The sequence below is a fragment of the Rhinoderma darwinii genome, chromosome 4 (assembly GCF_050947455.1).
Source record: "Rhinoderma darwinii isolate aRhiDar2 chromosome 4, aRhiDar2.hap1, whole genome shotgun sequence".
Classification (NCBI taxonomy): domain Eukaryota; kingdom Metazoa; phylum Chordata; class Amphibia; order Anura; family Rhinodermatidae; genus Rhinoderma; species Rhinoderma darwinii.
This window is the reverse complement of record NC_134690.1, coordinates 24,621,374-24,645,886: the sequence shown is the minus strand read 5'-3', so window position 1 is coordinate 24,645,886 and position 24,513 is coordinate 24,621,374. Positions and strand designations below refer to the sequence as shown.

The window sequence follows — 24,513 nt, the reverse complement described above, 5'->3', positions numbered from 1 at the left end:
TCCACATTAGGCATATCACTATTAGAACACTGCAATGCTTTAAAATGTAGAGAGCCCCCCAACATGTTTCACCACTAAGCGTGGCGTCCTCAGGGGTGTTGGGGGTAATTGTGCCGGACACTAGACATTCCCCTTTTATAAACTAGGAAATTACATCACATAATACAACAGTTCTAGGAGCCACTCCCATCTCGAAACTCCAGCCTAGACTATGGCCGTGTGCAGGGGGCCCTACAGGGCAGATCTAGCAGATAATAATAGCTCTTACAGGTCACCGCAGAAGATCTAGGAGATAATAATAACACTTACAGGTGACCGGGCAGACCTTGTAGATAATAATAGCACTTACAGGTGACCAGGGCAGATCTTGTAGATTATAATTACACGTGACCGGGGCACATCTTGTAGACAATAACACTTACAGGTGATTGGGGTAGATCTAGCAGATAATAATAACACTTACAGGTGACCAGGCCAGATCTAGCAGATCAAGACTTTCATGAACTAACTGGTGGTAATGGTAGCATCCTATGATAGTGCCACATGTAAAGTCACTGAGCCCTTCAGTACAAGCCATACTACTAGCAATGTTTGTCTATTGAGATTGCATGGGTGTGTGTTTGATTTTTTTTTTAACCTGTTTGCAATGAATGGGACTGAATCACCTAATCTCAAGAACTAGGAGGTGGGTCCACTCAACTTTAGACATATCATGAATGAATATTTTGCTGGAAAATTATCTCTCTCTAAACCGCTGAGCATGATGCTTTGTGCACTGATGGATTTCTTCTTTCTACTTGTAAAACTTTGAGAATAAAGAGCGACACAAACAACAAGCATTGGGCCAGTAATACCCTTGCGGTATGTGTTGGTAGTTTTTGGAAACTTTTATTATTAATGAAATATACAAGATAAACAGTTAATTTATATAAATTTGAGGGTTCACACTGAAAGAGGTTCTTCCCTTACAATTATTTCCATTTTTGCATTATTATTATTTTATGAGATGAGAATATGCATAAGGGTATTATGAGAGTGGTTTCTTGCCCTTTCTGCAGATGCAGCTAAAAGCCAGTTGACTCCTGAGCTGGAGATCTGAGTAACTTGAGACAGACTTGTTGCTAGGGTCTTGCTGTCCGGCAACCTCATATAAAAAGCTGTAGCTGTTAGACAAACATAGGTCAAGTAGAGATGAGCGAATCGATTCTACGCTAATTGTATTCAGTCCAAATTTCACAAAATCTTTGGATTCATTGAAACCTAATACATTTGGGTTTCATATTGCACATATTGTATCAAACTGCCATTTGACAGATTAAAAAAAGGATCACATGATAGTGAGGGGGCTCCCCCATAATGCCTTGCAGACAGTATTCCTAGCAAAGCCAATCATGAGGGAAATAGGTTTATGGCATCACTAATACTGTCTTGGCGTTAAAGGGCTTGAAAGGAGTTGGATACAGTCCTAAAAGACATCGACGAGTCAGACACAAGTTTTCAGGGCAATCGGGGCAACTTTGCTGCAAATTTATTCGAACGGAATCGGATGGCCGATTTGATCGAATAGGACCAAAAATGAATTTCAGGGAATTCTCTTATTTCTAAAATCAAGGGTTCGCCCTTAAACACCACTTTATTTTTTTATTCTCAAAAAAATTCTGTGTGAATATATTTTTATAGTAATCGATGCTCAGTTCTTTTCTGATACAGATGTCTAAAAGTGGATAGGAGCAGAGTTTCGGTTCTGCAGCACGGCCGTTATGCAGTAGTCAAAACCAGCTGCTTCCAACTCAGATTACTGCATACCATGCATAACATCCGACGCCCAGAGGTAGCTGGAGCAGCTGAACGGTGCAGAGTCTGGGTGTCGGATCCCCACCGATCATATACTGATGACCTATCCTTTGGATAGGTCATCACTTGTCCGTGCATGGACAACCCCTTTAACTCTATACAGTACCTTTGAAGAGCATTTTAAATTCTGTATCAGAAAAATAGAGTTCAGACTGCTATAAAGGTATATTGGGAAATTGATCAGCACAGAACATTGCACATAAAAATGACAAGATGATAAAAGTTTGTAAATTCACTTCAAAGTTGAATTAGTACAGATGTTTACATCTCTTATAAATGATAGAGTGGGCAGATTTGGTCCTCGTGGGTGGTCCATAGCAGCCACACCTATTTGAAGTCCCTCCCATTCCCCTATGGGACAAAAGCTCACGCCAATAGTTGCTTTTTCTTTACCTCACATGTGTAAATTTTTAAGTGCAAACCCCTCTTTCGGGTGCCCTGCTCTCCACAGTTTTGGTCTCCCTACCCTCTCCAACTTCCTACGCTATATTTGTCTCTTACCCTAGTTGCTTGCAGGGGGCACTCTCCACCCACGGCAGTGCCGCTTTGGTGTCTTGAATATGATTCCTATTTGCCTGTTTGATTGATCCTAATTTGATTCAATGGCACTGCCCTGTTATCTCACTACCTATTAAACATATTTGCCAACTTTCCCAGAAAAAGGAAGGACCTCCCTGATGAGCAGCCAAATGTCCTTGGTGCCCTGCGTCCTCTTTGCAACATACTCACCTCTCCCAGTTCCTGCAGTGCTCTTCACTCCCGGTTGACACTCTAGACAACGTCCTGATGCTGGACAGCATCATGATATTGTCTGCGGCAGCGCCCGGAAATGAAGAGAATGTATGTATATGCACGTCACGTCTGAGGTCTATTACTTTAGGGGGTCTGTATTTACTTAGGAAGTCTGGGGTCTCTATTTAGGGCATCTAGTATAAGCTGTGTTTTTATTTAGGGGGCCTGATTTGGGTCTGTACTTGTTTGGGGTGTCTAATCTGGGGTCTGTATTAATTTAAGTGGACTGGGATCTGTATTTGTTAAGGGGGTCTGTATCAGGGTTCTAGACTGCGGTATGTAATCATTTTGGTATGTGATAAAGAGGGTCACATACACTTTTTGGAAATGAAACTGCTGTAGGCTGGGAGAGTTTCCTATATAGAATCGGTTCCAGAAGTATTTTGACAGCAATGAAAATTGATCGAAGTTTAGACTTTCAGCTTTAAGGTGTACTGTACCTCCGACTATTAACAACTTTCCATAACCCAATAGATAAGATATATTACAAAGTTATTTTATTACAGAAAAATGCCTCTTTCTCCACTTATCAAAGTTGGAGTCTGATATGAGTCTGCAATGACGGATAACATGAAACAATAAAGTACACTCAACTGCATGGCACATACAGGCAATATTCATTTGGTGAAAACAATTATGATGACATACATGTCTTGTTACGGCAATGACTGACCACAGAGTCTATCTGCGAGAAATGGCACAGATCTCAAAGGGTTTGGGGGAGTTTGTAGCCCCCAGTGCAGGAGTAAGGTCCAGTTCCGCTCCAGGTTTAGGCTGGAAAGTGAAATTTTGTAAGAGTGTTGTGAAGAACATAAATAGCTCCATTTTAGCCAAGGTCTCACCAGCACAGCTGCGTTTACCTATGAAGAACAGAAAACATTGATAGAAGATCCGGGGTGACTAATAATTACTCTGTTCAAAACTGCAGTACCCGATGGACCCAATTATAAGACAATGGTGTACATGCTATTCCAGTGGTTGCTTCTACATGGAAAGCCAAATAGCTTTGACCCTCGTCATTAAAGAGACTTTCCCAGTTTTTGCCAAGAGTGGAGATGCCCACCGCACCCTCAAAGTCTGACCTACAGTAAGTGATGCAAGACAATCAGTCTTCTGGCTGAAGGCTCATGGAGTCTACCTGTATGCTTAGGTCTCAGGCAAAGGTTGTCTTTACGTACCGAAAACCTCTCTAAGGAGACTCACTGTTATATCTGTGCTTGCAGTCAGTCATTCCCCAGCGGGTCATAACAAACGAATATTAGGAACTCGCCAAGCAAGCTGCTAGTACAACCAGTCAGAAGACACACGTGGATCTTCTGATCAACAAGGACTACATAGATGAGACTTTGATGGCCCAGTACTTGCCTCTAGTGTCTTTTTAAGTAGTCTATCCTACATCGGGGCAGACATATTAAATGCTTGGAATAAAATAATGGTATGGCTTGAAATTTTGGTAAATCTTTCTACCCTGATTGTATCTACTTTGAAGAACATATCAGTTTTAGAAATGGGGAAATAATACAACATGTTGGAGTCTGACATATATACAGTATACTGGAATAAGAAAATGTGTCTTAGAAGAATCAGCCACTAGCTGCTACAATGTAGAAACCATACTGTCCTAGCAAACGCAGAGTATCAAAACTTTTACAATGTGTTTTTATGACGGACTAGTTTTATAAGATGTGGTCATCTGGACTTTCATGATGTGACCCCCCTCCTTAGGAAAAGGAATTCATTATGAATATTACCTATTGAGAATGGTACGAAGGCCTCACTCTTTTTGAAATTTCCTTTTGAGTCAAGAAAGTTTTCTGGATAAAACTCTTCAGGTTTCTCAAAGTAAGTTTTGTCTCTGAGTATGGAGTGCAGCAGTGGGATAACCATAGTGCCCTGGAAGGGAACAAACAGTTATTTGGTATACACTATATAATAAAAATATACAATGTAAAATTTAGCCCATTTCCAATGGCCGTAATACGACCACAGATTAAGGGCGGAATTTACAGCTGCTAGACCCAGACCCCTGGTGGTACATAGAACCCGGTTGTGATCGAAGTTGAATTCAGGAGAACCCTTAGGGGTTCAGGTGTTGGAGTTGTAATATGGACCCTAATAGGTAGTTGCAAAACGGTTGTCCGAAATGGGGCACACACTTAAAGTCGTTGACCTACAGTATATGGTCACATGCAATAACAGGTCATGGGTAAGTAAGAACCCAATTAATTTAATATAGAACAGAAGTTTATTTAGATGGGGGGAAAAATTTGCTTTTTATAGTTAAATCCAGGAGTGCATACTGAGGCGAAACATATAAAGGAAATACTGAAGCTGAGCCATACATTTCAGATTGCTGTTGGTCAGACGAGCGCTTGTCTGCCAGCTATTCCTCCTGAACCCCATGCACATACACGCTTGGCTCAGCGTTCTCAATAGGGACAAGGAGTAAAGCCAAAGCCAGACTCTTCTGGCAGAGGCTTTTTTCTTTGCAAAAAAAGGATCGGGCATGTTGGAATTTTAACATGCCCGACCCTGCCCTCCCCCGACATCTGTGATACACATTAGATGGTTGACCAGTCCGGAATTGGCGATGTTCAGCTGACATACATCTAATGTGTATAGCCACCTTTATTCTTCTTCTCTGTTTTTGGATCCAGTTAGATTTTTGGTAAAAGAAAATGCATTCAAAAATTGCATCAAAACTGCAGAGTGTAAATTAGGCCCAAGTGTATGTACAAATAGAGGTTACTTTTTGGATACTCCGGTATATTACCTCAGCGACCATCTTATCACTGTAGTAAATGAGATGTTATAAAATCCCAATCACACTGTGCATTTTCTGGAGTTTCTCTGGTGCTTGTTGGGTGTTTTTTTCCCCCAATGACCTCAATGGGGAAACTGCAAGTAAAACTATACTTGTGTTCCATTACAGTACTACAGCTCGATTTACCATAGAACATTTTCCTAGAACAACATCTACTCCTAAGAACAAGTGCAATTGTAGCAAAATCACAACAAAAAGCACAAGCACGTACATGCTGTATCCCCGGCAATTTTTGTGGTGGGTTAAGGTGCAGCTCCTCACCACATCATTACCACCCCAGAGATGAATACATAAATTAATTTGAATTTCCATAAGGAATGGGGAATATATGTGACAATTGCAATAATTTTTATTTTTATTTTTTCAGAAAAACGTTTGCCACATTTGAAGATGTAGCTATTCAAGTTTAACCCCTTCCCGCCGCAGCCATTTTTCAGACTTTCATTTTTTCCTCCCCACCTTCCAAAAGCCATAACTTTTTAATTTTTTCATCAATATAGTTCTGAGGGCTTGATTTTTGCAGGACGAGTTGTAATTTTTCATGGCACCATTTATGGTGCCATATAATGTACTAGGAAATGGGCAAAAAATTATTTGTGGGGTAGAAAATTAAAAAAGTCATTGCTAGACTTTTCTCCACCTGGGGCAAAAGTCAGTGTGCTGCCCTAGCCCTGTATCTAGATGCCATAGCCAAGACAGAGTGGCTTGTTGGCACTCCATACTAATGCCCAAGTTGCATGACTCTCCAGACTCCACCCCTCAGCTACACCCCTGCTTGGAGGTATTTAATATAAATCTTTATTTTGTACCTTTGGAAGAAAATACCCTCTAAACGTGACATCTTCAGAAGTTGCATGTGGCAAACTAGTCGGTACAATATCCCCATAGCGTTGAATTTCATGTACAACGGCATCTGTATATGGCATTTGCTTTCTGTGCTCCATTTGGGGTTGAGCAGATCCAATCACTCGTTCAATTTCATTATGTACTTTTTCTGCCAGAGAAGGGATAAGATGTCACAAATTATTAATTTATCATAATGCGAGAATTAAGGGGTCATGTACACAACCGGATTACAGCGGCAAACATCATCTCAGTTGTACAGAGCTGTAATACTGTGACAATGCATCACCCCCATCTTATTCTTAAAGAGGCTCTGTCACCAGATTATAAGTGCCCTGTCTCCTACATAATCTGATCGGCGCTGTAATGTAGAGAACAGCAGTGGTTTTTATTTTGAAAAACGATCATTTTTTAGCAAGTTATGAGCAATTTTAGATTTATGCTAATTAGTTTCTTAATAGACAACTGGGCGTGTTTTTACTTGACCAAGTGGGCGTTGTAAAGAGAAGTGTATGACGCTGACCAATCAGTGACCAATCAGCGTCATACACTTCTCATTGTTCAAACCCAACATGATTGTGCAGTGAAAGAAGCTGGGCTGGAACAATGAGAAGTGTAGGACACTGATTGGTCAGCATCATACACCCCTCTGTACAACGCCCACTTGGTCAAAAGTAAAAACACGCCCAGTTGTCTATTAACCCCTTCCCGCTTTGGCCACTTTTGAACTTCCTGACAGAGCCTAATTTTTCAAATCTGACATGTTTCACTTTATGTGGTAATAACGTTGGAATGCTTTTACCTATCCAAGCGATTCTGAGATTGCTTTCTTGTGACACATTGAACTTTAGGATACTGGCAAAATTTGCTCGATATGTTCAGTATTTAATTGTGAAAAACACCAAAAGTTTGCGAAAAATTGCAAAAATCTGCATTTTTCTCAATTTAAATGTATCTGCTTGTAAGACAGTCACTTATACCACACAAAATGTTTGCTAATTAACATTCCCCATATGTCTACTTTAGATTGGTATCATTTTTTGAACCTCCTTTTATTTTTCTAGGACGTTACAAGGCTTAGAACGTTAGCAGCAATTTCTCTCATTTTCAAGAAAATTTCAAAAGGCTATTTTTACAGGGGCCAGTTCAGTTGTGAAGTGGTATTGAGGGGCCTACACAATAAAAAAACAAAAACACAAGTCACCCCATTTTAAAAACTGCACCTCTCAAATTCAAAACAGCATTTAGAAAGTTTATCAACGCTTTAGATGTTTCACAGCAAAGTGGAGGTGAAATTTACAAATTTCATTTTCTTTTGCAGAAATTCATTTTTAATCCATTTTTTTTTTGTAACACAGAAAGTTTTACCAGACAAATGCAACTCAATATTTATTGCCCAGGTTCTGCAGATTTAGGAAATATCCCACATGTGGCCCTAGTGTGCTACTGGACTGAAGCACCGGCCTCAGAAACAAAGGAGCACCCAGTGGAATTTGGGGCTTTCTTTTCATTAGAAAATATTTTTGGCACCATGTCAAGTTTGCAGGGCTCTTGCAGTGCCAAAACAGTGGAAATCCCCCACAACTGGCACTATTTTGGAAACTACACCCCTTGAGGAAATTATCTAGGGGTATAGTGAGCATTTTGACCCCACAGTTTTTTTGCAGAAATTATTGAAAATAGGATGTGAAAATGAAAATCTACATTTTTTCAAATAAAATGTAGGTTTAACTAATTTTTCCTCAATTCCGCGAGGACTAAAGAAGAAAAAGCTGCACAATTTTTTTGTAAATCAATTTCTCCCGAGTAAAACAATACCCCACATGTGGTCATAAACGGCTGTTTGGACACACGGCAGGGCTCAGAAGAGAAAGAGCGCCATTTGGAGCTCAAATTTGACAGTGATGGTTTTGGGAGGCCATGTCACATGTGCAAAGAACCTGAGAGGCCAAAATAGAGCAAACCTTACAAAAGTGACCCCATTTTGGAAACTACACCCCTTGAGGAAATTATCTAGGGGTGTAGTGAGCATTTTGGCCCCACAGGTTTTTTGCAGAAATTTTTGGAAGTAGGCAGTGAAAATGAAAATCTACGTTTTTTTTTAAATAAAATGTAGGTTTAGCTACTTTTTTTCTCATTTCCATGAGGACTAAAGTTGAAAAAGCTCCACAACATTTGTAAAGCAATTTATCCCGAGTAAAACAGTACCCCACATGTGGTCATAAACGGCTGTTTGGACACACGACAGGGTTCAGAAGCGCCATTTGACTTTTGGAACTAGGATTTAGCTGGATATGTGTGTGGTCGCAATGTTGCTTTTGGTATAATAAAAGGGTTAATGAAGCAAGAAATGACTAATTTATGGATGTATGTTACGCTTTGAAGCAATCCTTGATACACAGGCCTGGTTTTTCGGGGCAGGTTTCACAGTGGTAAATAGTGTCTTTTCTTATTCCCCTTTTGGAACACACTCTGCACCTTTTTTGTGTCCTTACCTTCTTTGCAATTTGGGGCACTTCATTGTGGAAATGTTGTCCTGGTACAATACGTGGAGTATCGCTACCAGCAGATGTGCTTGTGCCCTCCCCTGCCTGGTTCCCAAATAGAAGTGCCTTGATCACCACCTCTTGAAAGTTAAGGAATGTCCCTGTCCGGCCTGCACATCGGGATAGTACGTAAGTGTTATACAATGCCATCTGTATAATGTGAATGGCCAGCTTTTTGTACCACACCTTTGTTTTACGCATGGCACTATAACGCTTCAGTACTTGATCAGAGAGATCAACCCCACCCATGTACTTATTGTAGCCGAGGATACAATTTGGCTTCTGGGTCACTGTGGTGATACCTCGTTCAGGGACAGGGGTGCTGCCTCTGCCATCAATTGTGGTCAATATAAGGACATCCCTCCTGTCCTTATATTTGACGAACAGCATGTTCTCGCTGCATAGTTCCCTGCGCTTACCCTGCTTTGGCTAAGCAGTGTTTTAGGGAGGCCTCTCGAATTTTTGCGCACAGTACCGCATGTTACAGTACTTCTGGCAGAAAGGCACTTAAATAGTGGGATGCTGGTATAGAAGTTATCCACGTAAAGGTGATAACCCTTGTCCAGCCATGGATAGAAACAAATCAGCAGCACAGGACGGCTTTAATTCTCTCGAACGGGTGCACGTCTCCCAGGCCACAGTCCAAGAGTGACCCCTCAGTCAAGATAGGAAGAAATTGAGACAGCACTCCAAAATATTCAAAAATAGAGATCCTTTTATTCCACGTGTGTGCAACGTTTCAGCTCAGTGCGAGCCTTGATGCTTGAGAAAGGCTCGCACTGAGCTGAAACGTTGCACACACGTGGAATAAAAGGATCTCTATTTTTGAATATTTTGGCGTGCTGTCTCAATTTCTTCCTATCTTGTCCAGCAATGGGTGTATTAAATGCCACACTATTTTCCCACTAACTCCCAGGACGGGGGGGGGGGTATTCTTGGGGTTCAATAATAGAGTCCTTCCCTTCGTAAACCCTAAACCTGTGTGTATACCCAGATGTACTCTCACACAGTTTGAACAAATTTAATTTCATACCTTGCCCTCTTATTGGGCAGGTATTGGCGGAATTTAAGCCTCCCCTTAAAATGAACAAGGGACTCGTCTATGGAAATATATTTATCGGGGGTGTACACTTGTGAAAATTTGGTGCAGAAATGATCAATGAGTGGCCCGATTTTAAATAGATGCTCAAATGTGGGGTCGTCCTGGGGCGGGCACTGTGCATTATCATTATAATGCAAGAATTTTAAAATCGCTTCAAAGCGAGTCCGGGACATGGCCATGCGGTAAATTGGGGTGTTGTACAAAATATCCGCACTCCAGTATTGCCTAACCTCTGACTTCCTCACTAGTCCCATATGCAGCACAAGGCCCCAAAATATCATCATCTCCGCTGCATCTACTGGGTTCCACCTAACAAATGATGAAGTTGGGGTTTTGGGTTAAAAATTGTTGGGCGTACAGATTCGTCTGGGCCACAATTAAATTAACAAACTCAACAGAGAAAAAGACCTTGAAAAAGTCAATTTCTGTGGGGCCTTCAGTCTCAAATTGAATTCCTGAGCTGCCTATAAAATCAGGAATTTGAGGCTCATAATTTTCAGGGAGTGGAGTCCACACGGGATCAATCATTGGGGTTGCCTCAGCTGCTCTTCTGGATCGCCTTTGGGGGGGTTCCTCATCACCGGAGGAGGAGGAAGAGGAGGAAACTAAAAGGAGTGGGGCATATTCCTCGTCTCCCTCGCTGGCCGAATCAGTGTCAGAGGCAATGATGGCGTATGCCTCCTCGACTGAATACATCCCTCTGGACGATTGAGACATTTTGATTTATTACAGGGGGTTGTGTGGTGTTTTTACACGTGTAATCAACTTTTATTTTTACACAGGGTGTGTGTGTGTGTGTGTGTGTGTGTGTGTGTGTGTGTGTGTGTGTGTGTGTAGTGTTTTTACACGTGTATAGTGAACATAAATTAGAAGATAACGCTATCTAATACTAAAAAAAACTGTAGTCTAACTGAACTACGGTAAATTTCTTCTAAAACTGCAGAAAAAAGTTGCTAGATATATCTTTCCAGATCTAAAACTAAATGAACGTTTCTAATGCTCGTCTATGCTACCCTAACGCCCTACCTACTAGCTACACCTAACGACTATTATATTTAAAATTTTATAGTGTATTAGAAAAAAAAAACCTGCACCAGAAAATATGCTGATCAGTGATGTGCGTCACTGATCAGCACGCACACTATGGAAAGGTGCAGTTGAAAAAGAGACCTAAAAAAACCTGCGTCAACAAATTACCACAGATACTGATAACTAATCAGCAGTCTGTAGCCGCAGGGTGCACACAGATAGATGGTGCAAATTTATAATTGGAAAAAAATGACAAAAATAAAAAATTCCTGGACCAAAAGTTGAGCACAAATGCCGATCAGTGATGGCGGTCACTGATCAGCGTTCAGCGGTCGCAGGACACCCACAGGTAATTGGTGTGGGTGAAAAAAGGCACAAAAAGTACCTGCGGAAAAAAAAACAAAATCGGATGCTGATCAGTGATGGCGGTCACTAACCAGCACTTCGTGGCCGCAGGGCGCAAACACGGAGATGGTGCAAATTTTTAAAAAAAATCCCGCGCCAAAAATTTAGCACAGATGCTGATCAGTGATGGTGGTCGCTGATCAGCGCTCAGTGGGCACAGGAATCAGACAGGGAGGGGGTGGGGTGGGAAAGGGGTTGGTAGATTGCGACAGGGAGGGGGGGATTGGGGACAGGGACAAGGACAGGCCCAAGGACAGGGAAAGGGCCAAAAAAATCTGTCTGATAAAAAAATAAAAAAAAAGACTGGTGATCAGACAGAAGTAGCAAGATAGGACATTTTTTTTTTTATATATACAGCAGCGCAGATTGCACTACCAGCAAAGCCACAGCAGACAGTCTCTCAGCCGCTCTGCACGCTGCCTCAAACTGGAATGGCGGCGTGCAGAGCGGTCTCGATGTTCAAAACAACCCCCGGTGCTCTGATTGGTCGGTCATTACAGACCGACCAATCAGACGCTCCTATAGGTGGCATTGGTGACGTTGGTGGTGATTGGTGTTGTCTTAGACCGCACCAAACGCCACTGTCTAACTGTGCCCTGTGACTCCAGGGCACTGTTTTAACAAAAATGCCTGCTATTGGCCGTTCAGAATTGACTGACCAATAGCAGCGATCGCCGATGCGGGGGTGCCGAAACAGCACCCTGAGCGAGTAGTAGAAATGGCCTGCTGTCAGGGACAGCAGCCACCTTTACTTTGTCACGGTGCAATTAGCACCGATGACCGTTTCCCGTTGCGCAGTACCTATACGGCGCTTTGCGGGAAGCACCTCCCGAAAGCGCCGTATATATACGGCGGATGTCGGGAAGGGGTTAAGAAACGAATTAGCATAAATATAAGATTGCTCATAACTTGCTCAAAAATGATAATTTTTCAAAATAAAAACCGCTGTTATCTACATTACAGCGCCAATCAGATTATGTAGGAGATAGGGCACTTATAATCTGGTGACAGAGACTCTTTAAGAACCATGAACTGTGAACTTTCTACATGGACCTAACAAGCTATCCATTGTAAAACTGTGGTGCCTTGCTGGGGGATTTACTAATTAAATATCCTGCAGACTGTCCGGAGACAGTTGGATTGTGCTGAAGGAGGGTAGAACTGTATGGACTTCTTCACCTTATGGACCCTCCAGAAGATGTAGGATGGTGGTTGGAGGCTGGTAATTATTCCCGCCCCTACCCGCACATGGGCTTATCAGCCAGAGGGAGTTTTGGAATTGAAAAGCAGAGGAGGTTCAGGGTTGTAATCCGGGCCGTCCTTAGCATAGATGGCACGCCGTGCGAAATTATCTTTCGGCGCCCCACCCAAACATTAAAAAAAATGCCCCATAAAAAAAGTATAATGCCCCACACACACTAATGCCGTATATAGTGCCCCCCATACTGTATAATAATAAATAATATAATATAATATATTATAACCCCTTCAAGGACACAGTATTTTGTCCTCTAGTTGTGCCCACACAGTATTATACCCCCTGTAGTACCCCTACACAGTATAATGTCCACTTAGTGGCCCCCACACAGTATAATGCCCTCTATCCTGGCTGCCACACACCTTGTAGATAGTGCCAACATCCCCCACCAACACCTTGTAGATCGTGCCATATAGCCCCCCACCTCCCCCTTGTAGACAGTGCCCCCAAACAAACAAAAAAAATTGTACTCACCCATGCCCTGTTCCCACGACGAACTGAGCTGCTCCACGACGGAATCCTTGCGTAGGCCGGTGTGATCCTGTAGCCTAGTACAGTGTTCAAACCTTTTCGGACTAGAGGCACCACTAGAAAAATAAAAGTTCCTCAGGGCACCCCTACCAAAAATGGTTTCGAGAAAAACAGAAAACGGCTAAAAACAAGCACTACACTACAGGGTATGTTCACACAGCGTTTTTTGTAAGGCAAAACAAATCTGCCTCAAAATTCCTTCAGGAATTTTTTAGGCAGATTTTGAATGGATAGCATTGTTTGACCTTTTATTTTTAGCATTTTTTTAAGCCATTGAAGCTGATGCAAAAGACACAGGTAAAAAAAGCACCACAACGACCGACACGAGCCCCTTGTAGATAGTGCCACACAGCCCGCTTGTATATAGTGCTACACAGCCCCCACTTGTATATAGTGCTACACAGCCCCCCTTGCATATAGTGCCACACAGCCCCCTTGTAGATAGTGCCACACAGCCCCCTTGTAGATAGAGCCACACAGCCCCCTGTAGATAGAGCCACACAGCCCCCTGGTAGGTAGTGCCACACAGAACCCTGGTAGGTAGTGCCACACAGCACCCTGGTAGGTAGTGCCACACAGCACCCTGGTAGGTAGTGCCACACAGCACCCTTGTAGGTAGTGCCACACAGCCCATGGCCCCCTTGAAGGTAGTGCCACACAGCCCCCTTGTAGGTAGTGCCACACAGCCCACAGCCCCCTTGAAGTTAGTGCCACTCCTTCCTGTAGATAGCGCCACTGTAGCTCGCGAACGGAGCAGAAACCCCCTGTGGCCGGGGATTCCGCTCCTGGAATGCTCCACTTGATGTCTGTGTCCATATATGGACAGTGACATCAGAGAAAAAACTACTGAAGCGGAATCCCCGTCCACAGCATTGCAGGCGCTGTGACCTGGGATTCTACTCCAGGAGAAGCCCCTGTCGTCTGTGTCCATTTTTAACAGTGACGTCACTGGCTTATCCTGGAGTGGAATCCCCGGTCACAGAGTCGGCAACGCTGTGGACTGGGATTCGGCTTCAGGAGTTTCCCCTGATGTCACTGTCCATATATGGACAGAGAAACTAAGCGCTCAGTCCAGGAGCCGAATCCCGGGCCACACGGGGATTCCGTTCCTACAGGGAGCTACAGTGGCGCTAGTAGATAGCAGAGCAGGGAGAAACCTCCCTGCTCTGCTATAGTGGCATCGCTACTGTTGCCGCAGCTGCTAGTGGCGGCTACGCCCAGGGGGGGCCCGGCACGTGTACCATCATGCTCGGTGTCGCCGTTAGCAGCCGGTATGGCTGCTACAGCGGAAGCGTTGCCACTCAGTGAAGAAGCGCCCGGGCGGAAAGGCGACTGAGTCGCTGGGCCCGGGCGCTTCTGAAACAAGCAGGGAAAAGGAGTCAGTGCAGCGCCTCCTTCCACCTGCTGGAAAAATGTGCCCTGTGCGATGGCACAGGTCGCACACCCCTAAGGCCGGCCCTGTTTATAATAGTTTGGTGATGTGCAACGTTAGGACCAGGATCTGATGATGGAGCCACAGGAAGGGACATATAGACTGGGGATGTTGGAGTGCCCAGGACTTTTGCTTATTCATTCTCTGACGTCGGATTACTGGATGGGGCTCCCGGTTTCTTTTCATTGTTACTGTGGTGGTAGAACCTTGGGAGTTGGTGCTTGCCAATGTTTTGTGGAGTAGTTTGAGGATGCAATAAAGTTTGTTGGATAACTGACCCTTCTTCCATCCCTGTGCTAACCACTCCTTCACAAATATTGTATGGAACTATAGACTTCTATGGAGCTATACTGTACCTCTGTACAGGAGTTTTTCTCTGCTTTTCCTATGTTCCATCAAATTCTGTAGAAAGGAGGTATTCTCCATGGGAAGCATTTCTTTCAAGGGGAGAAAACCTCTGTAATGTGATGCTGCATAGGGGCTTTATATGGCGGCACATGCTTATGGCTGTTTAGTACAGAGCCGCAGAGACTCCATATGCCTCCATACACAACATTGCCATGTACATGAGCCCTTATGCAAACAAAATCCCTACAGGGCCATAGTTTTCGGCTTGCCTTCATGTGGTGATACTTGCAGTTGAGAATATGTTTGATGGAGAATGCCAGAATTTTATTCTTCCAGACTTGCATGGAATCCATATGAAGTAAATGTCTACATGCCTCTGAACAAAATAGGAGGCACATAGGGGTACAGTATAAGCCCATAGAATGCTATGGGCTCCATATTAACCCCTTTAGGACACAGCCTGTTTTGGCCTTGTGGACACAGATGATTTTTTCAAATCTGACGTGTCACTTTATGTGGTAATAACTCCTGAAAAAATTTGGTCGATAAATTCAATATTTATTTGTGAAAAACGTCAAATTTTAGTAAAAATTTGCAAAAATTTGCATTTTTACTTTATGTTTGCATCATTTTTTATCACGTACTTTTATTTTTCTAGGACGTTACAGGGCTTAGAACTTTAGCAGCAATTTCTCATATTTTCAATAAAATTTCAAAAGGCCATTTTTTCACGGACCAGTTCAGTTCTGCAGTGGCTTTGAGGGCCTTATATATTAGAAAGTCCCCATAAATCACCCCATTTTGAAAACTGCACCCCTCAAGGTATTCAAACCCACATTCAGAAAGTATTTTAACACTTTAGGCATTTCACAGGAATTAAGGCAAAGTTGAGGTGAAATTTACAAATTAAATTTTTTTTTGCCGAAACTCATTTGTAATAAAAAAAAAAATCTGGGACTTCCGGTTCCGGCGCTGACATGTAAGGAGGGAGAAAAGAGCTCTCCGGACCTGCCGTAGCAAAAAAGCGACATTCATGCCTAACATATTACAACAAACAGACGTCGAAAGAGGTACCTAACTGACAGGGTAGCAGAGAAAACAGCGGTGAGCTGATAAATATAGTATCGCTGACTTACACGGCGCTTTTGGAGTCGGACATTGCAGCGCGACACGCGTCTGGGAAAGGGGAACGGTGACGACCTTTATAAAAACCGGGAGAGAAAGCAAAAACCCAGAGGGGGTAGCACGAGATTTTAAGGCCATCCCGGACCAGAAACCGGACCGGAGATTATTTTTGGCGCCAAACCCAGTGATAGCTGGTGGAAAGAACGACAACGCCATTGCTCCCCACAGGCCCCGCCCCCGAGATAGACGGCGTGGAGACAAGAACAGCTAAGATAATAGCTGAAGAACACACACCCCACGACAGAGAGCAAAACATGCCGCCGATTACAAGACTCCTGTTTTCTACGTCTTACCCAAAATCCACAAGTCCTTAATAAATCCACCAGGCAGACCTATAGTAGCGTCCACTGATTCCATCCTCTCACCATTATCCATTTTTCTAGAGAAAATACTAACACCTCTAATTAAATCTACCAGATCTTTCATCTTAGACACAGGCCATTTTTTACGAAATATAAATGAGCTTTCAAGGGTTAATCCCATATGCATTCTAGTCACTCTAGATGTCAATAGCCTTTATACCTCGATAACCCATCATAGGGGTATACAGGCAGTTACACAGCTACTCAATCTAACTACGATGAACACCGATTCGATATCTCTGTGCCTTCAATTACTCCACTTAATCCTACATGAGAATTTCTTCCTGTTTGGCGACGACTATTATGTTCAAGTTTGCGGCACCGCCATGGGCTCCAATGTAGCACCTCCTTACGCCAACGCCTACATGGCTCTTTTTGAGGAAGAACATATCTATACCAATTCTCTATTTCTTCAACATGCAATTTGCTGGCACAGATATATCGATGACATTTTCTGTATATGGGAGGGTCCACTAGTGTCTCTTGACGATTTCTTTCATCAGATAAATCAGGTTAGAGAGGAACTAAAATTTACATTGAGTTATAGTAAAGACAACATCTGTTTTTTAGACACTACTATCATGAAGGACCAAGATGGATTACTTTCTACTGATCTGTATTCTAAACCAACAGACAAGAATAGTCTACTATATTATAATAGCAGTCATCCTAGCAATATGATACGATCTCTACCTAGATCACAATTTACTCGAGTGTCCAGGATTGTATCCAATATTGATAGAAGAACTATAAGATTAGAACAAATGTCCACTAAATTTGAGGAGAGAGGGTATCCTCCATCACTTCTGTCGAAGGAACTGGGTAGATCAATTATGACCAATAGGACCACATCATCTACTGTTAAACCAAAACAAAATAGATTTCCATTAATACTTACGTACCACCCGATTATACCCAAATTATATCAAAGTATTCGAAAACATTGGCCAGTATTGCACACGGCTTATCCCGATATTTCAGAATTTTCTAGTCCAGTGATGATGTGTTCCAAAAGATCATTCAACATCCGGGATCGCCTCATTAGAGCCGACATTGGCAGCTCTACGAGGGTTCCTCGACAATCCTTTTTGCAAACTAAACGTTACGGTACCTTCCCTTGCTTGCATTGTGCATGTTGTTCCAATGTTATTAAGGGAGATAAGATTCAACACCCTCATTACAACAAGACCTTTCCGGTAAAAGGTTACTTTACATGCAATTCTAATTTTGTGGTTTATCTTATCAAATGTCCATGTGGCCTGGTCTATGTAGGCGAGACCACACAACATATTAAAGATCGGCTATCCAGCCACAAATCCACTATACGATGCAAAAAAACTTGGTTACCTCTCCCTGATCATTTTGAGAAATTCAATCATAATCTTTCTCAATTAAAGTTTCAGGTTATAGAGCAGGTCAACAGACCTAGAAGGGGTGGCAACCATATTGAATTACTTAAAACAAGAGAATCATATTGGATTCATACACTGGAGACTCTTGCACCAAAAGGGCTTAATAGGGAATATGATCTTCTGTATTGAATAATATCTACATCCCCATCTATTCCCTTATCATATTAACACTCATGTTTATTTCTTCCAGGCACGGTAGGAAACATGAGACCAATTATGACCAGATACAGGTACCTAAAAACCGGTTCACTTTTCTTACTTTCCCCTTTTTTTTTTTTTTTTCCTCTTTTCTCCTTTTTTTCTATCTCTATATAATATAGATTAGGGTGAATTCAATTCATTACGATATTCTATCTGTATATGGTCCATTACTTTGTCCTTATCGTTACTACGCTAATCGTGTGCTAGAATGCACTTATATTCTTATTGTTATTTTTAATACTATAGCACAGCCAGATTTTAGTTGATTCATTTCTTTCCTAAAACATGTGAGTTTTTCACATACCAGTCAAGGTATCCCAGCGCTAGCGTCCTCGTTTTCTTCCATTAGCGATTACGTCAATACCGACATCTGTTCTTTATTTGCGTGCCAAGTTCACAATTGAACTCAGTACGCTTGCGCAGGGCTCCGAGTGCGTTCCAAACACCGGATATCCGGCAGTATCGCGCGCTATTTAAATACCTTCTCGGGGTCTCTTGTTTCAGACTGCATTTTGAGAGCGTCTGGTAGACGCCGTCCACTTCACATCCTAACGATTATCAGGTATGCTCACTTTTTTGTTACATCAGAATGACTATTCTTTCTTCATTTAACTTTTCTGTGCACCAACCAATAATACCGGTTTTAGGTCATGGTCTGATAATGATATATCTCTTAGCCCCTATCGATATCATCAGTTCCTGTGAAGATGCACCGTTATAAGTATACTGGACATAGTAATATCTTTAAGCATCTTACCACATGGAGCTTAGGTGACAGTTCTAACCTATTATCCTTACCTGTATGCGATAGTATTATAGTATTATATTACATGAATATATATATGTCTACACAACCCTTATGGTTGATACATTATTTCATATGATGAATTCATTGATTAATATATATGCTTGAATGTTGATGTTTTGCCGACTTTTGTCTACTCTTCATATTGTTTATTATGTGGGGTTCTTTTTTGTTTTATGTCATTTGTCTACTCTTTTAAGTTGTTCGTTATATATTATTTTATTATGTCATTACATACGTTATACATATTATGTTATTACAGCGATTGTGATAAAGACCTAGGTGAGGTCGAAACGTCAGAAATATCGCTTGGAAAAGTTGAAAAAGAAAATCGTGTATGAATTATTTCATAATAAAATCATCTTGAAAATATCTCGGAAAAATCATTGGAGTGCTTCTAGGTTTTTGTTGATTACAAGAAAGGAGAAGCAGGAGAAACAATCGGTTAACAGGTCAGCATCAGACCATGAGGAGGTAGAGTCTGAAGGGGAAGGAGAGGAGTCGACACCAGGAGCGGCAATGATCAATTATAAAAAATTAGCTAGTGAGGTAGCTAAGCGAATAACACCAGACATAAAGGACACTTTAGCAGCTACAATATCTGCCTCGTTACAATCGATGCAAAACGACATTACCCAACATGGAACTCGACTGGATGAAGCGGAACAACGAATATCCATGCTGGAAGATGATGCGGCTGACACGCATGAAAAGTTACAGGAGCTTTTGACAGAAAAACAGCGGATGCTATCTAAAATTGACGATCTTGAAAATAGGTCACGTCGGAACATCAGAATTGTTGGTATCCCGGAATCGGTGCCTGTTTTACAGCTGAGACGCATCTGCGAATATGAGATACCGAAACTACTGAACATGGAAGGGCCATGTAAAGTGGAAAGGGCGCACAGGGTGGGCCCAGACAGGCAAAACTCACAACAAGCACAGAACTCGCAAAAAAGACCAAGGCAAGTGATTGTGCGATATCTGGACTATTCGGATAAAGAAGCGCTATTGCGTTCGTACAAAACACGTAGGGGACCGACAAAATTAAATGGCGCCAATGTGATGTTGTTCGGAGATTACTCGGCAGAAGTGTCAAAAAAACGTAAGCTGTTCAGCAAGATCTGTACGGCATTCCATAACAAAGGAATAAAGTTCCAGCTTCAATATCCTGCAATACTGAAAGTCACCACACCAAGTGGCACACTGCAGACCTACACGGAACATCAAGAAGCAGAAGCGGTATTCAGAGATCTACTAAAGGAATCTACTCCTCCAGCACGTACAGAAGAAATCTCAGAGGGAAACTCACAGCAGCATGTAGCCCAGACAAGTGGATCGTCTCCCAAAGAAAAGAGACTGCATCAAACCCCGAGACATGGGTAGAGATCCAGAGGTGGCAGGATTATGTTGGGCCAAGAGGGTAGAACGTGCAGTGAGTATGTCACGGGACTGTTACTAATTGTTCCTGTTGAGTAGACAGATCCTGGCAAGATGAGGAGGACATAAGTTATAAGTGTGTGTCACTATACTTTCAAATGCCAGTTTAAGTTAGAAGTGAATGCATTTCAAAAGGTATCCGGTTATTGTTATAATTTAAGCTTGTTATACGATAAACACATCTGACGGCAGGTTTGAGATGGACACATGTCAGAAAAAAGAGAAGTCATAAATGTAAAGGTGGGAGAAAGGGGAGGGCCCCGGGGGAAACCGGGGAAAGGGAAGGGAGTTTACCATAGTTGGGGTTGTTGGGTTAAAGGCAGACATATACACATATCATATGAAGGCTTAAATGAACATTTACATCTCTCTACCAGGGAACTAGAAGGTGAAACATACCACAATACAGATTTTACAATTAGGATGAAACCGACTACTGTAACACAATACATTCTGTTGTTTTATGAGAATAGTGACATGGAACGTTAAGGGACTCCAGTCCCCACATAAACGATCCTTGGTCCTGAGACATCTCAGCAAACTAAAAGCGGATCTGGCCCTTCTCCAGGAGACACACCTGGAGGAGAAAGATTTGTTTCGTATGCGGAAATTTTGGGTGGGAGAAGTTCATGCGTCCCCAGCAAAAGGCAGGAAAAATGGGGTAATAATGCTAGTTCACAAAAACTTTGCAGCCACATTACGCTCGAAATCCTTAGACACCGAAGGAAGACTATTACATGTATTGTTAGATACGCAAATGGGCGAATTGAGTATATATAATGTGTATGCACCAAACTCCAGTAATCGCATATACTTTCAAAATCTAAAGGCCACAATCCTGGCAGACACCTGTGCTCAGAAGATAGTAGGAGGTGACTTTAACTCAGTCATGCATGTAGCGGAAGATAGAAAACGAAAGTTCCCAACTACGAACTTACCCACTGATGATATTTTACCAGATCTCTCACATGACACACATTTGAGTGATGGATGGCGATACGCACATCCAGATGATAGGGATTTTACTTACTTCTCACCGACCCATCAATCGTGGTCTAGGTTAGATTATATTTTTTTGAGTTCGAGTTTACTACAGAGAATAGACCAAATTGACATCACCAATATGGTAATATCGGATCATGCACCGGTGAGTTTAGTACTGATGGACACTCAAACTAAAGGGGGGGATTTTCAATGGAGGTTTCCATCAACACTAGCAGGGGAAGAAGATTTCCAAACAATGCTAAAAGGATGGTGGCTAGAATATGACTCTGATAACGCAGCACATAGAACTGACCAGGTGTTGTACTGGGAAACGGCCAAGGCGGTGCTAAGGGGGAGACTGATATCTTATGTGACATACAAGAAAAAGCAAACATTTCAAAAATACAGAGACTGTAGCGACATTTTACGGGGGGCCTATTCTAATTTCCTGGCAGATGTGACCCCGGAAAATCAGAAGAAGTGGGTAGAGGCCAAACAGCATTTTGAATCATGGTTAGAAAAAAAGGAGAGATTGGGTAGATCTATCTATGAGGCTAAGCTGTTCCGATTCGGCAACAAAGCAGGGAGAATGCTCGCGGGATTGTCCAGAGGATTCCGACCACACACGCACATTACACGTTTGACAGATTGCAGAGGTGTCACTCACGCTGATCCTAGAAAGATAAACGAAATTTTTCATTCCTTTTACCAAAGGCTATACGAACCTACTAACACGACAGATGCTATAGCAGGGACGCAGTTTTTAACACAAATAAACTTACCTGCATTATCAGCGGAGCAGCGGGAAAACCTAAATGCCCCAATAGAGATGGAAGAGTTGCAATCGGCTATTGCGGCTTTATCAAATGGGAAGGCACCGGGACCTGACGGTTACCCGGCAGAATTTTACAAAATACTGCAGGAACAGATAACCCCGACACTGTTAGATTACTTCAATTCGTTGCTGAATGGTGCAAATATTCCACACGCAGCCAACACGGCATATATAAAGGTGATCCCGAAAGCAGGGAAAGATGTATTGCAGCCAAGCGCGTATAGGCCCATTTCACTCATAAACCGACATCAAACTAATATCTAAGATTATGGCAGCCAGGCTCGCATTACTGATGCCGCTTCTGATAGGACCATCACAGGTTGGCTTCATCAAGGGCAGAGCGGCTGTTACTAATATAAGGAAAGTCCTGGGAGTGATGGATGAGATTAAGGCCCGGCCATCATTATTTCAAAAGGCAGCACTAATACAACTAGATGCTGAAAAGGCGTTCGATAATGTGGAATGGCGCTGGTTGAACATGGTCATGGATAAATTTGGCATCGAGGGGGGATTTAGAACATACCTTAACACTCTGTATAACAATCCCACTGCAGCGGTATGCACACCGGGAGTCAGGTCGCCAGGGTTCAAACTACATAAAGGAACGAGGCAAGGCTGCCCCTTGTCACCGTTATTGTTCGACTTAGCACTGGAACCTTTAATTCATACTTTGGAGCATGGGGAAAAGTTTGAGGGCATACAAGTGGGAAGAGTTGAAGTAAAAACTGCAGTGTTCGCAGATGACATCTTGCTGTTTCTCAGGAATCCAGCCCAGCACCTACAAAACATTTTTGAATTATTTCGGGAGTACGGGAAGTTTGCGGGACTAAAAATTAATCCAAACAAAAGTGAGTTGCTAGGATTAACATCCCATAACCATTCAAGAGATTTGGAAATTCAAAAGTCAGGAATTAAAATTGCAAAAAACCACATTACATATTTGGGGATTCAGATAGGGAGTACTGCGGGATCTTTATATCGCCTAAACTACGGACCACTATTTCATAAAATAAAATCAGAACTAGACAGATGGGCCTCCCTGCCGCTCCCAATGTTAGGCAAATGCCACCTGGTGAAGATGATCTCGTTCGCAAGGTTACTTTATCCACTACAGACCTTGCCACTTTTATTGAAACATACGGAGGTCAAAGCTTTTAACAAAGCCATATCTAAATTTATTTGGTCAGGGAAACGCTCACGGGTTTCACTGGTTAAGTTGCAAGGATATCATTGGCAGGGGGGGATGAATGTTCCACATTTGAGGGGATACAACATTGCTAGCTTGTTTAGACATGTCCTGGATTGGATACACCACACAAATCATTATTCTAATTACATAATAGAAGCGGAGCTAGCGGGAACGTGTGACCTCGTGGCTCTTTTACATACCAAACTGGGCGCTCTTCCGCAACATGTAAAGGGTTCTGTAGTGCTGAGAGACACTATTATGTGCTGGAAGGAAGTGAGGAAAAAGCAGGGCCTACCCTTCCGACTATCAAAATACTTACCTTTATGGTCACATGTAGAGTTCCCGGCGGGGCAGTCCAGTAGCCTGTTTAATAAGTGGAAACAGCAGGGCATTGCAACAGTGGGTCATATCTTGCATGCCTCAGAGCCCAGACTAAAAACGTTACTTGAACTGGTAGAGGAGTTCAGTATACTACCAACACACTATCTCCAGTATCTGCAGGTCAAGTCGTTTTGTATTACCAGAGTGGGGAATCTGGAAGGAGAAGTGATCGATAATCGATTTGATGAGATGGTGGGGGAAAGACAGACTAGGAACACATTATCAGATCTGTATAAAACAATTAAAGATTTATATGTGAGACTCAACTCGAAAGACCGGTTTGCATACTGGAGACGCATTCTTAAGATACCAAACATTAACACACACATATTGGAAGGATGGAAGGTGGTGAGAAAGCATATCATCAATGAAGTGTGGAGGGAGACCCAGTTCAAACTGATGCATGCGGCTATATACGCTTTTAATATACCAGCAAACGCTAACAATCCGAATAGAATACATGCATGCCCCAAATGTAAACAGCAACACACTGATTTATATCACGGCATCTGGGTGTGCCCTAATACACAAGAGTTCTGGGATGTAGTACTTGATTATATCCGAAAACTCTGGGAAGGTACCCTAACGAAGACACCCATGCTGCTTCTTTTTAATTCGGTGGCTTCACTGGAGACAGGGGAAGAGGGAGCTCTTTCATATGTGCCGCCATTGGCACATGTGATATTGGTGGTGGCCAAAAGGTGTCTCTTAAGGATGTGGCTGGAAGCCAGCGTACCCACAATAGATCAACTGAT

General features: G+C 42.5%; 1 protein-coding gene across 2 annotated transcripts in view; it reads right to left on the bottom strand.

The window, feature by feature from the left end:
• Positions 1–872: 872 nt before the first annotated feature.
• The window catches only part of LOC142759071 (cytochrome P450 2C14-like), a 97,654-nt gene continuing 74,013 nt past the window's right edge, over positions 873–24,513 (bottom strand). For both annotated transcript variants that reach the window (XM_075860915.1, XM_075860916.1), the window contains exons 8-10: positions 6,280–6,464; positions 4,398–4,539; positions 873–3,506 (exon numbers count right to left, since the gene is read on the bottom strand). In XM_075860915.1, the coding sequence (XP_075717030.1) occupies positions 3,328–3,506; positions 4,398–4,539; positions 6,280–6,464 (506 nt within the window). In that variant the 3' untranslated portion in view covers positions 873–3,327. The remainder of the gene's footprint in view (positions 3,507–4,397; positions 4,540–6,279; positions 6,465–24,513) is intronic.